We start from the raw sequence: 13,830 nt of genomic DNA on the forward strand, positions 1-13,830 counted from the left end.
GCGGCTCTCTACTGTGTAGAGATGATTTCAAATTAGTCTTTGAGTCCAATAAATGTATCTTGTCTAAGTTTGGTACTTTTGTTGGAAAAGGTTATGAAAGCGGAGGTTTGTTCCGTCTTTCTTTGTCAGATGTTTGTAATAAAATTGCATACAATGTTATTAACGTTGATGAAACAAATGTTTGGCATTCGAGGCTTTGTCACGTTAATTTTGGTTGTATGATGCGCTTAGCTAATTTGAGCTTAATTCCAAAGTTCACTTTTGTCAAAAATTCTAAGTGTCATGTATGTGTTGAATCAAAACAAACTCGTAAGCCTCATAAGACCGCGGAGGCAAGGAGCTTGGCACCCTTAGAATTAATTCATTCCGATTTGTGCGAAATGAATGGAGTGTTGACAAAAGGTGGTAAAAAATATTTCATGACTTTGATTGATGATAGTACTAGATTTTGTTACATCTATTTGTTGAAGTCAAAAGATGAAGCTTTACACTACTTTAAAATCTATAAAGCTGAAGTAGAAAACCAACTTGAGAGAAAGATCAAAAGAGTTAGGTCAGATCGTGGTGGCGAGTATTTCTCAAATTTATTCACTTTATTTTGCGAGGAACATGGTATTATTCATGAGAGGACGCCTCCCTATTCACCTCAGTCAAATGGGGTTGCCGAAAGAAAGAACCGCACTCTAACGGATTTGGTTAACGCCATGTTAGATACAGCGGGACTTTCCAAGGAATGGTGGGGTGAGGCTATATTGACTGCATGTCATGTCCTAAACCGTGTTCCTACAAAGAATAAAGAGATAACTCCTTTCGAGGAATGGGAGAAGAAAAGGCCAACACTGTCATACTTACGTACATGGGGTTGTTTGGCAAAAGTGAGTGTGCCAATAACCAAGAAACGTAAGCTTGGACCTAAAACTGTGGATTGTATCTTTCTAGGTTATGCTATTCACAGCGTTGGATATAGATTTTTAATAGTGAAATCTGGAGTACCTGACATGCATGTTGGTACTATAATGGAGTCCAGAGATGCTACATTTTTTGAAAACATTTTTCCCATGAGAGATGAAACAAGTTCATCTAGGCAAGAGTTCATCAAGGATGATGGCTCTGCTGAGCCGATAGAACACAATGAACATACACTTGTAGAAAATTCTGAGGAGGATAACAATGATGCTCCGAGAAAGAGCAAGAGACAAAGGACTGTAAAGTCTTTTGGTGATGATTTCATTGTATACCTCATAGATGATACACCCAGAACCATTGAAGAGGCATATTCATCTCCTGATGCTGACTATTGGAAGGAAGCAGTAAGGAGTGAGATGGATTCTATTATGTCTAATGGAACCTGGGAGGTCGTTGAACGTCCTTATGGATGTAAACCGGTTGGATGCAAGTGGGTGTTCAAGAAAAAGCTTAGGCCAGATGGTACTATTGAAAAGTACAAGGCTAGACTTGTGGCCAAGGGTTATACACAAAAAGAAGGAGAAGATTTCTTTGACACTTATTCACCAGTTGCCCGATTGACCACAATTCGAGTGTTACTTTCCTTGGCAGCCTCTTATGGTCTTCTCGTTCATCAGATGGACGTTAAGACGGCTTTCCTCAATGGAGAGTTAGAAGAGGAGATCTATATGGATCAGCCGGATGGGTTTGTATCAAAGGGTCAAGAAGGAATGGTTTGTAAGTTGTTAAAATCTTTATATGGTCTCAAGCAAGCGCCTAAGCAGTGGCATGAAAAGTTTGATAGAACTTTGACCTCTGCCGGCTTTGTTGTGAACGAAGCTGACAGATGTGTGTACTATCGCTATGGTGGGGCTGAAGGAGTGATTTTGTGCTTGTATGTGGATGACATACTGATCTTTGGCACTAGCCTTAATGTGATTAAGGAAGTCAAAGAGTTTTTATCTCAAAATTTTGAGATGAATGATCTGGGAGAAGCTGATGTTATCCTTAATATAAAGCTGGTAAAAGAGATCAATGATGGGGTGATTCTTACACAGTCTCACTATGTGGAGAAGGTGTTAAGTCGCTTTGGTTATAGTGACTATAAACCTGTCTCAACACCATATGATGCCAGTTTAATTCTTAGAAAGAACAAAAGGATAATGCGAGATCAGCTGAGATATTCTCAGATCATTGGTTCATTAATGTATTTAGCGAGCGCTACAAGACCTGATATCTCGTTTGCTGTAAGCAAACTGAGCCGGTTTGTTTCAAACCCGGGAGATGATCATTGGAAGGGTCTTGAAAGAGTAATGCGCTATCTGAAGGGGACAATGAACTATGGAATTCACTACACCGGGTACCCAAGGGTACTAGAAGGGTATAGTGATTCAAATTGGATTTCTGATGCTGATGAGATAAAGGCCACAAGTGGATATGTGTTTACACTTGGTGGTGGAGCTGTTTCCTGGAAGTCTTGCAAGCAGACCATCTTAACGAGGTCAACTATGGAAGCAGAACTCACAGCATTAGATACCGCCACTGTTGAGGCTGAGTGGCTTCGTGAGCTCCTTATGGACTTGCCGATAGTTGAAAAACCGTTACCGGCAATCCTAATGAACTGTGACAATCAAACGGTAATTGTCAAGGTGAATAGTTCAAAGGATAACATGAAGTCATCTAGACATGTGAAAAGGCGGTTGAAATCTGTCAGAAAATTGAGAAACTCCGGAGTTATAGCCCTGGACTATGTTCAGACGGCTAAAAATCTGGCAGATCAGTTTACAAAGGGTCTTTCACGAAATGTGATAGACAATGCATCTATGGAATTGGGCTTGAGACCCACGTGAGTCATTCTATAGTGGAAACCTGTCCTATGTGATCGGAGATCCCGTGAATTAGGATGGTGAAACAAAACTAAAGTCTGACTGTGAGAAGAGAACCTTTGTGAAAAGGGCTCATTCCGTGTATAAGGTGCATTTCTCTTCTAATCTGTATGGCAGGTTGGTCTATACCTTAATGTGTGCCAGGTGGTTTCTTTTAAACAAATGAGTTGTTTTCTTGAAACAAAAGATGTTGTCCTACAGAACATCTGAAAGGAACACACCTATATGAGTTTGACCACTGGTCATGGTCTATGAGAATTGGGTATTCTCTAGAAACTCATGAAGGGCCTGGAGTATGACTTATAAGCTCCAAACCGCGGGGATGCTTTTGCAGCCTAGTACCAGTGTAGGGCTCTGGTCAAACTTGTTTGCACAAAACTGGCAATTCAAGGCATAGTCCATTGCACAGTTGTGAATAAGTGTAGCCTTTGTCCTAGATGGAAGTTCAACTTAACAGTCTCTGTCGAATACTGGTATATCAAAGAGAGAATGAGGGTATTTCTAGTGTGGCTTGAATTTCTTGGTGGGGATTGTTGGAGTAATGGGCTTGGCCCATTTATTCTAAAGCAATAAAAGAATTTAAAGCCCACTATTAATGCTAGGGAATCAATGTTTAATTCCGTACCGGGAATTGAGGAGGATCTCAACCGACTTAAAAGGTGGACTTCTTGTACACCACTTGTGAAGCCGGTAAGAGGAGGACGGTGAACCACACGCGCGCGCGCGCTCGCTCGCCTCGCCGGGCCGGGCCGGGCCGGGCCGGGCCGGGCTGTGGCCGTGGCCGTGGCCGAGGCCGAGGCCGAGGCCGAGGCGAGGCGCGGGGCGGCGCGGCCGGCCGGACGGGCGGTGCGCGGCGCGGCGCGGCGCGGCGCGGCGCGGCGCGGCGTGGCGCGGTGTGATGTGATGGCTATTTTGCCGTTGACAGCAATTAATCGTGCGATTAAACGTGCAATTAAATCTGTAATTAATGGCCATAACCGCATCACTTAAATGACTCTGATGGTGTCCAGGTTCAACGAACCTGAGCACCTGAGTCACTATATAAGGAGTGCCATGCTCCTCATCCATCCTGCACCAGAGCACTGAGGCAACTCGGCTCCTCTCTTCTCCCTCTCCAGTTGCAACAACTGAGTTCCCCAACGCTAATCTCTGCGCGCACAGAATTAGCGTGAGCAGGCCTCCGAAACCTTGCTCGCCTTGAGATCCTGCACGGGATAGGCGGGCAATCAGGTTTTTGGGTAACGCTTTAGCGTGACTGCTCAAAAATACTAAGGCTTTGCCCGATTGTACGACTACTTCCTGGTGGACGAGCCGAACAACTACGTCGACTACATTCTGGTGGCCGAACGACTACGTCGACTACATCTTGGTGACCGTTCGTGGGACTGCACTGCGAACATCTTCCTGCACCGATTTAGTTCGACTACTTCGACTGAGGCCAACCGAGTAGATGTCTACTCCAGTTGGTAACAGCGCAGCCAATGCCTCCGGCAACGGCCCCGCTTTAGGGTACTCCCTAAAACTTTGGTTATTTATATTGTTTATGCTTATATGTGTGATAAGTATAAACATGTTCTCATGTTTTCTTTTACTCCTTAAAGTCATAGAAATATTGCTAGTTTATACATCTAATTTTGGAATTAAAATATACCGAAAATTGCCTAGATTTCTAATACCGAATTCCTTAAAATTATTGGAGTTTATTTGATGAGCACGACCATTTGAGAACTGTAAATTGATATGTTCATGGATTTCCGTACATATCAGTTTCAGTGGCTAAAATTTAAAGTACTTTCTTTTGATGAGAATATTTAAAGTACTTGGATATCAGGACTACTGCCAATGCAAGGTAAACTATGTACCCTGGCAGTTAAGTGCTAGTATCAAGTAAATACCTATCCTTGGCAGCCGCCCACAACTGCCAAGGAAAGTCATATATGGTGGTTGGAACATTCCTTTGATATTTCGGAGATGTTATCCTTGCCCTGGCTTTCTTAGCAACCAAGCTGCTAAGGAACTCATCCTTGGCTGCCAATTTAAAGGGATTTCTTTGGCACTCTATTCTTGATGGATTTTGTTTGGTGACCGGCTGCAAATTATGATTTCCTTGTCAGTTTTATGGTCCTTTCCTAGGCAGTTTTTTTGCTGCCAAGGTAATTCCAGTTTGGGGTAGTGTCTGTTATAGCCTTATAGGAGTAGTCACAAGCTAGTGCCAGCACCTAGAAATGCGCACGGTTTACTGTAAAGTGTAAAAGACAGGTTTATCAAATTCAAATAATGTTCGTGAACTCTTCTTTTGTGAATGGACTTTGGTTCTCCTTGATCCAGAAAATTACACGTACATGTTTGAATGCAAGGGCCAAAAAGCATAGCATATAATATTTTTTTATTTCGAATAGCGTATAATAATCACATAAGAATTCAATACATAGTCAGCATAACAATGTACAGCTTCACTGACTTTCCTTTTGAACAAACAAAAAGTTTAGAGAACAAGTTCCTGTTTTAATTTCCAATTATATTGGATCCATCAATCCTAGACGAGACCTCCATCAAACCTTAATAAAAGCCAACCTGAAAGTTCAATTTTTTATTACGAAATCTCTACAGATATATATACATGAGAAACCTTTGGAAACCTGGAGAAAATCAGTATTTGTTTTGAGGAACATACTAATGGCTGGTTGAGATAGTACAGTAACTTTTTATCTAAAATTATTAAATTTATACAGTTTGTATCCAAGAAGAACGACAGACAAAATTAACAACAGTAAATTTTTATTTGCAACATATGAACTACTAACCACTGCTACTACTGTAAATCTGACCACCAACCAAAATAGTTAACCCATACAACTGCAAAATATATAAATATACTACTCCCTCCGTCCCATGAAAAGTACAATCCTAGTGTTTGAAAAAAAAAGAATCCCATAAAGAGTGCAATCTTAGACATCTTATCTCAACTAGCTGCCTAATTAAGTGGTCAAATTTGATTTGCATACCAAAGCTAACTACATGTATTCCTTCAAAAAAAAAAGCTAACTACATGTGGCCAACAAATAAGGGCATTAAGTCTTTTCATGCCATCACCACTAATATGTCTGAAGAAAATTAGAATTGCACTCTTCATGGAATGAAGGGGGTACCCTGCTACTAGATAAGAACTGCGAGTTATAGACATTATAAGATATGCTATCTCTCCCAATAGTGCCTCTTATTACTTTTTTTTTCCTCAAGTGGTTGATAGTTTTTCTAATACAATTTGCCTCTTTCTCAACAGATTTATCACATCACCAACTATATAATTCACAACAAACTCATAATTCTCCACAATTATGTTAGCTAGTTTTCCAGATAAACTAAAAACTGTTGGCCAGTTGTAAGAAAACTGTTAAGAAAAACTATAGAAATCTTGTAGGGAGACGTAGTACGACTACCCAAGTAAGCGTCCCAACTCTGCTAATCTCATCAACATTTATTTTTTACATAAGGACTTAAGTAATATATATTTTGACATGCTATGTAAAGTTTATTTATTTATTTTGTTTAAAGATATACTAATTTTGCATTGGCGAGTGCTCCATGTCAAGCATATTCAAGAGCAGCTCATGCATGCCTGACAAACATGGCAACACTACATTTTACACGTGTACAGGCCCCATGGCTTTAGAGATGGTTACATCATGGTGATACCTGCTTGTATTTATGAATCGAGTCTGGTCAGTGACATTAGGGCATGTACAATGGTTAGACGACTGACATCTGTATGTGTCTAGAATAGCGCATGCGGACGACAGAACAGACAACCTATATAATGGTGTGTCAGTGTGGCTGTCTACAGGCTATTTAATATATTCCTAGGCACATAAAACATGGTGATCAAACATGTGAATGGATCTTTGTGTATTGGTTTGTGGCATGAAAGAATCATTTGTGAATGCAAATAAATCAAAGCTTGTTGCATCGGCCACCCATGCCTTGTATGTGTTTCCTGGGATTAGTGTTTGGTCATCTACAAGTATCCCTACAAATGACAAGTGAATTTCAGATGCAGCAAAAGAGGAAAAAACTGTCAAGTAGCATGGTACATATGTCTGAAACTCAAAGCTGCTAGCATTCACACAAATTCAGCTTTGAGCTATCTCCAGGAAATATGCAAGCTCAGCACACGAACGCACAGTAGTGCATCTCATCCAATCTGTTGTCCAATCACGAGCGCAGGCTAGGAGAGAAGGGTGACCGGCAACTCGGGCAGGATGCAGACAGCAAAACTGAAGGCCGAGCACCACTCACCAGGAGAAGGCCAGGTGCACCGCGCGCCGACAAGCTCCAGGAGAAGGCCGAGCACCGCGCGGACGCCGCCGCCGGACGCCACGGCACAGGCGTGCCCCTCACCAGGACGCACGGCCACCACGGCCGCGACCCCGCCTACCCGTCCGCAGGCACCACATACCCGGCGTCGGGCGTCGTTGGACGGCGGCGCCCGCACCAACGCGGCAGCGGAGGCCCTCGCGGTGCTCGGTGGGGCAGGCCCGTGGCCAAGGGACCCGGAGGGGGCAGGCGCACCTGGCGGCCTTGCGCAGGGCGGCGCACGGCGCTCCTGCGGCGGCACAGGCGGGTCGGAGCGGCGACATGGCGGCGTTCCGGCGAGTACACCGGCAAACGCGTGGATGTAACGAGAGCATGAGTATCAGGGAGCCATGGGGCTTCGGTTTTTGTACCTAGCTCGAGCGGAGAGAGGCCGAGGTGAGCCGGCGACGTGGAGTTGGATCTTGGGTGTCACTAATGGCGGCGGCCAGGAAATCTATGATTCCCGGCGAGGTGGGGGTCGGGGTTCGGAACGGAGCGGTGGTGGAGGGAGCTAGGAAGGTGGGAGAGCTTCCAATGCGGGGGATTTGGAATCCATGGAGGATTAGTGGCCAAATTTGGCCGGCGGGCGCCGGCGGGCCGGAAGCAGAGCAGAGCCGACGCGCGGCGGCCTTGGAGTGGGCACGGGCGTGGGGGCAACACGGTGTGGAGCGGCACCTCCGCGGGATTTCGCAGGGGATCCGTCGTCGCCGGCGACGTCTCACAGTTGCTGCTACAACGGAGGCGCCGAGCCATCCCGTTCCCTCGGGCAACTGGGCGAGGCCGTCGCCTCGCGAGAGGACGGCAGAGGCCGTCGCCTCCCGGTTTGGTCTTGAAAATCACAATAAACCGGCAATAGACAGCATCATAATTACCGTTGTACATGCCCTTATATCCACATATCAGTTACTCTATATGAAATGTCCTTTTTCTCTCAGAATTCCCAGACGCGTGGTGGATAGGTAAACTAAAGGTCCAATTGAGAGATACTATAAATTATTCTAGCGTTCCACATTTCACGCTAGGCGAAAGCAATAGAATGTAGGCTTGGGAGCCATCAAGAATCAAGTTACCACATCATGCTTGGAATGGTCGTTGCCAGCTTGCCACCAGATTTCCCGAGAGATGGGAGTAGCCACAAACTTCTGTGTCTGTCGCGTAAAAGTGTGCAAACGGTTCTCCACAAAACTGAAAAAGACGGGTTGTTCTTCCAACAATAATGTTCATAGCATTCTTTTCTGTTGGCAAGAACTTTGGCGCGCCCCTTGACCGCTCAAAATTCAGATTTGAAAGCATGGGCGATTACAGCTTTCTGTTTTTTTTTCATTTCAACTTACAAAAGTTTTGGACAGCAAAGTCCCTTCCAATCGAGTCCCTGAAGCCTTAGCAGACATGTGAAACTTGGATTTTAATAAAAACCAATCCAAAATTTACATCAGACCCTTCAAAACTAGGATAATCCATCCATATACAGTTTGAATATCAGGAGAAGAAAAATGACGGACAGGTGTATATGCTGTGAAGTTGATTTTTATTTAACGCAATAAAAGTTACAACTGCAAATCATATAAATACTACCCTGCTACTGGGTAAGAGCAAGGAGCTTTGCTGCAGTGATACAGAGTTTTCTGCTCAGCCAGACAGCCACAGAGCGATACACCTTCCTCCCCACAGCAGCATTTTATGTAACATGACTATATAGGTCAAGTAGTTAGTGTCCCAAGTCTGCCGTTCTTAAAATCTACAGTTACTGTTCTAGCAAAGAGTAATATATTTCAACAAGTGTAAGAATCAAAACAGGACCTTAATTGTTGTTTAGAAGATTCTGATGAGCACATCTAAGAAGAGCAGCACCGTGACGTAAGGTTGCTAGAATTTGTGGCTGACACTTGAATGGATTGTCCCTCTTTGATATTACCAGACCCTGATACAAACTGCTCAGATGATAGGGGCTTCTTGCTGATTACTCTGTAGATCTCAGCTAGCACAGTTTGAAAAGCCTTCTCCACATTTGTAGCATCAAGCGCAGAGGTCTCTATGAAAAACAACCCTTCGCTCTCTGCAAAGCTTGCAGCATCCTCAACTGCAACAGAACGGAGGTGCCTAAGGTCGATCTTGTTGCCAATGAGCATGACAACGATGTTTGAGTCAGCATGGTCCCGGAGCTCCTTCAGCCACCGCTTCACATTCTCAAATGTCATTACTTTAGTGACATCATAGACTAACAATGCCCCTACAGCTCCACGATAGTAAGCACTTGTAATTGCTCGATATCTCTCCTGCCCAGCAGTGTCCCATATTTGAGCTTTTATAGTCTTATTCTCCACCTGGATCAGAGAAATCAATTCTTGAAACTTCTCTAGCAGTGGAAAAGGAAGTATGTGTATTAATAAAGGGCAAAGTTTATTCATAAGGTAAATGCAAAGTATATTTCTGTATCACATAATATAGTAGCATAATGATCAATTTATCTGAAAGATAAAATTAACAAAGAAACTTTCTTCAGATAATTTGTTTATCCACGCTACTTACTCGGCTTCCATGGCTGGGATAAATCCTGGCCCAATTCACATGAATGGGCGAGGTATTTTGGTCCAGTTCACATGGAAGGGACAAAAATTAGTTACTAGTTCCTGGCCCATCTATGTGGATCAGGCTGGGGTTTGGTCCAGACAAACAGACCATAAATGTCATATTACGTCCCAGATTGTCTTCCCATTCATAGCTGAAGATACTAATACAATGTATAAGTGTAAGCAGTTGCATTCATGTTACATACTTAAGCAGAGTGCACAAAATTTACTAAAATGCGGGCTTATATTAACAGCATAGCTGAGCAGAAGTAATTTCATCAACTGAATCTGCCAAATGGTCGTAGAGCTTTTTTGGCGTTTCATAGCTGGAAAAGTTTCCTAGCACATTAATATATATTAAACGTATTTCTCCATATTTCATTGATCTAATTACTAACTAAATCCATTTAAACATACAACGAGAACTTTCATGTCCAGTATTACTCATCATTTTTGTCTTCCTTGGCTGTAACAATTCACATTCACAAACATAAAAAAGAAGATACCACTTGAGTTCTGGGATTGAGGAACCAGAAATTTACCTAGGATGCACAACCAAGATTATCATACGGAGCAAAGCATTACAATATCCTAAGTAATATGAAATGAAAGAAAAATGAATCCAATCACCAAGGCATACATGATAAACAATGGTCAGTATACATACTCATGGTTCATGTATGATCTCTCCACTAGTCTAACATACATGTTGTTTCTACAAGTTGATTATTTTTTTGTGAATATGTCTACGGAAAACTATGTCAGAAGGCTAAGGATGTTCTTTGTGAATGATGAAAGATCCCAAACCCCCCAACAAAAGGGTTCTATGCGCATGAGTCTAAAACAGGGAGTAATTTAGACCAGAAGTAAATATCGGTCAGTGATCACTTCATTTAATTTATCATTCATTTTGCTTTTTCAACTACCATGGCTTGAAGGACACAGCTTCCAGTCACCTCTTTACAACCTTGCTATATGTGTGCCTGGTCTGTCCAACCAGATACAACCATCACATATATAGTCATAAGCTGCAGAAGTGAGGAGAGGCAGCGGCATCACTGGTGGCACACGTGAAGCATTTTCCACCTCTTTAATGTCATTGAGATATCTCAAAAGTTTTAAACTTGTCTGGAGTGCCAGTTGTGAGGCTTGAGCTAGGACAACTACAAAACAAGTTATGAGGTCATCCCTGATTTTGGCTTGATGAACTGCTGTGTTCAGTAACCTTTCTGCTAACACCTTTCTTCAATTAGTAGCATTGGATTGACCTCCTAGTTCTTGGGCACATCCATTTTTTATGTTACTGTACCTATGTATTAGGCTGGCTTCAATAGCATGACACCATAATGTAACTCATGAGGCTTTGGACAATCTTCTGAAGCAGGGCATACCATTCTGCTTTTCGTTATCTAAGGGGCATCACATTTGCTAGTCGTTGAGCTCTTAGTTAAATGATTTATCATGCTCATGAGTTCTGCTGAACTAGGTTAGGTACTGAGGGCACATGGGAAGAATTGTGTGCAGTTCAAATAAGAAAGCCTGTCAAAGATAATAGAATACCATCAAGATCAGATGGGTAACCAGGCTGCAGGCATATCATGTGAATCGATACAAGATGGATGCTTACTCACCATTTTTAGTTGCAGCACAAGTAGATGCTGTTCTAATGTGCAAGAATAAGCTTATACTGGGAACATGGAAGAAAACTTTGGACAAACATGTTATGATGTTTCTAAAATATCCATATAGACCTAACCAGATTGGATGACAATAAAGTAAAACCAAGAGCTAGTAGATCCCAAAAAGATCAAGGTTTGACCTGTACCTAAGGACAGTTAAACTGGCACCATTCCACATTAACTGTCATCAAAACCAAATCAAACAATAATAGTTTGCCAAGACCAAATGTACAAGTTAACAAGACTCTGTAATATGCAACCTGTAAATCGTTGCACAAATGCCAAAAAATCTTACTTTAGCTCTTTGAATCAACAATCATCATACTGCTTCATGTCAAAATACAATAATGCTCTTGGGGGTTACAGAAATAATGGAATGGTTGTGTATTCAATGAACATGTTCCTAAGTGCAAAATAACTCACGTGAAGGACGCTTTTAGGACACTGCCTCGTTCAAGGAGCAAGCAATGTGGCAACTTTCACTGGCCAGCAAAATTACCAGCAGATGCTATTCTAAACATTTCGCACCGTCTCGCATATCTGTATTGCTCTGGACCATTCATTTAGCAAACTGAAATGGAAACAAAACAAAATTCCACATGCTACCGCCAAACTCATCAGCTGTAGTGGAAAAAAAAACTGGCACCCAATTAAATTTGCAGACTAATCTGTGGCCAAAAGCACACCCCGCGCGCCCACGGCAGACCCATTGCAGAAAAGTTCAGAAAGCGCCACCATTCGATGCAGGGAACCGAACCAACTGTAGATGCAAAACGCGACTTCTCCTAGCGGTTTCTGAAGCCAAGAAACTCAATCCAGCACTTTCAGCAGATTCTAAATTCGAACGAGGTTAATTTCCTGGGAGTTGCAAGCCAAGAACCGCTCAAACAGGGCACCCAAGCAAAGAACTGAATCTTCCCCCGCAAAGTCAAAACAATACTACCGAAGAACTCGCGATTATATTATATACTAGAGGTTGTTCAAGCAAGGAACCGGAACATAAAGAGAGACAGGGGAGGGGAGAGGGGTAAAAATTAAAATAGCAGAATCGGCGGACCTGAAGGGTGCGGGTGGCGAACTCGACGCCGATGGTGGACTTGGAGTCGAGGGCGAAGCTGTTCTTGGTGAAGCGGGAGAGCAGGTTGGACTTCCCCACGCCGGAGTCGCCGATGAGCACCACCTTGAAGAGGTAGTCGTACTCGTCGCCGCCCTGCTCCCACGACGCCGGCCGCCGGGCCATGCCTCTTCTCCTCTGCTGCTCGTCGTCGTCCTCCTCCTCCTCCTCCTTGCCTCTCTCGCCAGCCGCCGCCGCCGCCGCCTTCCTGCGCGCTTCTGACTCGTTGGAGAGAGACCTCGCGGCGCGCGCCTCGCTGTCGCTTTGGGAGGCGTGCCGACGGGGGCACGGAACGAGGACTCTTGTTTGTTCTTGTTCGTTTCTCTGGGAAATAGGGAGCGAACGGAGGATTTTCAGAACTTCTCGGCAGTTTCGAAGAACAGCATTTTGTTAATTTATTTTATTTTGTATAATCGAGAAACTAGTATACTCCCTTCATTTTGTAGAGGAAGTTATTTTGAGTTCGTTTTAAGTCAAATATTTTAAATTTTGACTATAAATAAATTCTTTTGAGTTGAATTTAAAAATATAAAAGCGATATAAGTAGATTTATCTTGAAATGTAGTTTGGTAAAAATATATGTTGACTATATTTTATAAATTTTTTACACTAAAATGTTAGTGGTCAAAGTAGCTTTTGGGGACTGCGTGGATGTCCGAAACGACTTCCTTTACAATATGGAGGGTGTATTTCTTTAAAGAAAAAAATGAGATTATGCAAAATTGGGTGTACACCTAAAAAAACTGTGGTCAAGCTGCATGCTATCAGAGTAGGTCCGAACATCTACGGCAGATTGCTAATCCCTCCTCTCAATAAAAAAACTATTCCTTTTGTAAGGAAAAGTGCTTCAGCAAATTACCAATTTCATCCTAATACTACAAATTTTTTGGTAATTACCAAAACATACCTCCATCTTATTCAAATATAAGGAAATTACTTCCTCTACCCTATTTTAAACAATTTGTTAGGCTACCAAATACGTTAAAAATATTATTAGCCATGGAGAGAGAAAATATAGGCTACGAGAAATAAATAATCCACTAGAGAGAGATTTTCTTAAGTTCGAACTATAATAGAGAGAGATGTTCTTAAGTTCCAACTATTCCAGCCAGTGAACTTTGAATTGACTGTTTGATACTAATAAAATGTTCTCCAAAATGGGCCCTTGTTTTGAACGAATCAACAAAAATTCTCGAAGAGAGTATCTCCAGAATGAGTTGGGCTGCGTAGGCGTCCTGTTGATGCCCATACTTGAGGTGGTTGTTGCAGCCGCTTTCTCAAAG

General features: G+C 42.7%; 1 protein-coding gene across 1 annotated transcript; it reads right to left on the minus strand.

Annotated features, from left to right (window-relative positions):
* Nucleotides 1-8,574: 8,574 nt before the first annotated feature.
* LOC120668020 (ras-related protein RABA2a-like) lies at nt 8,575-12,923 on the minus strand. The gene is made up of 2 exons (XM_039947985.1): nt 12,491-12,923; nt 8,575-9,508 (listed from the first exon to the last, which is right to left on the minus strand). The coding sequence occupies exons 1-2, from the start codon at nt 12,671-12,673 to the stop codon at nt 9,020-9,022; spliced, it is 672 nt and encodes a 223-aa protein (XP_039803919.1). The 5' UTR covers nt 12,674-12,923; the 3' UTR covers nt 8,575-9,019.
* Nucleotides 12,924-13,830: the final 907 nt, after the last annotated feature.

Source organism: Panicum virgatum, chromosome 2K (genome assembly GCF_016808335.1).
Source record: "Panicum virgatum strain AP13 chromosome 2K, P.virgatum_v5, whole genome shotgun sequence".
Taxonomy (NCBI): domain Eukaryota; kingdom Viridiplantae; phylum Streptophyta; class Magnoliopsida; order Poales; family Poaceae; genus Panicum; species Panicum virgatum.

What these genes read in the sequence shown, in the direction of transcription:
- LOC120668020 (XM_039947985.1), bottom strand. Translation starts at nt 12,673, where the DNA reads ATGGCCCGGCGGCCGGCGTCGTGGGAGCAGGGCGGCGACGAGTACGAC. An exon ending in TCGCCACCCGCACCCTTCAG is followed by an intron (nt 9,509 to 12,490) that starts GTCCGCCGATTC and finishes TCTCTGATCCAG; the next exon opens with GTGGAGAATAAGACTATAAA.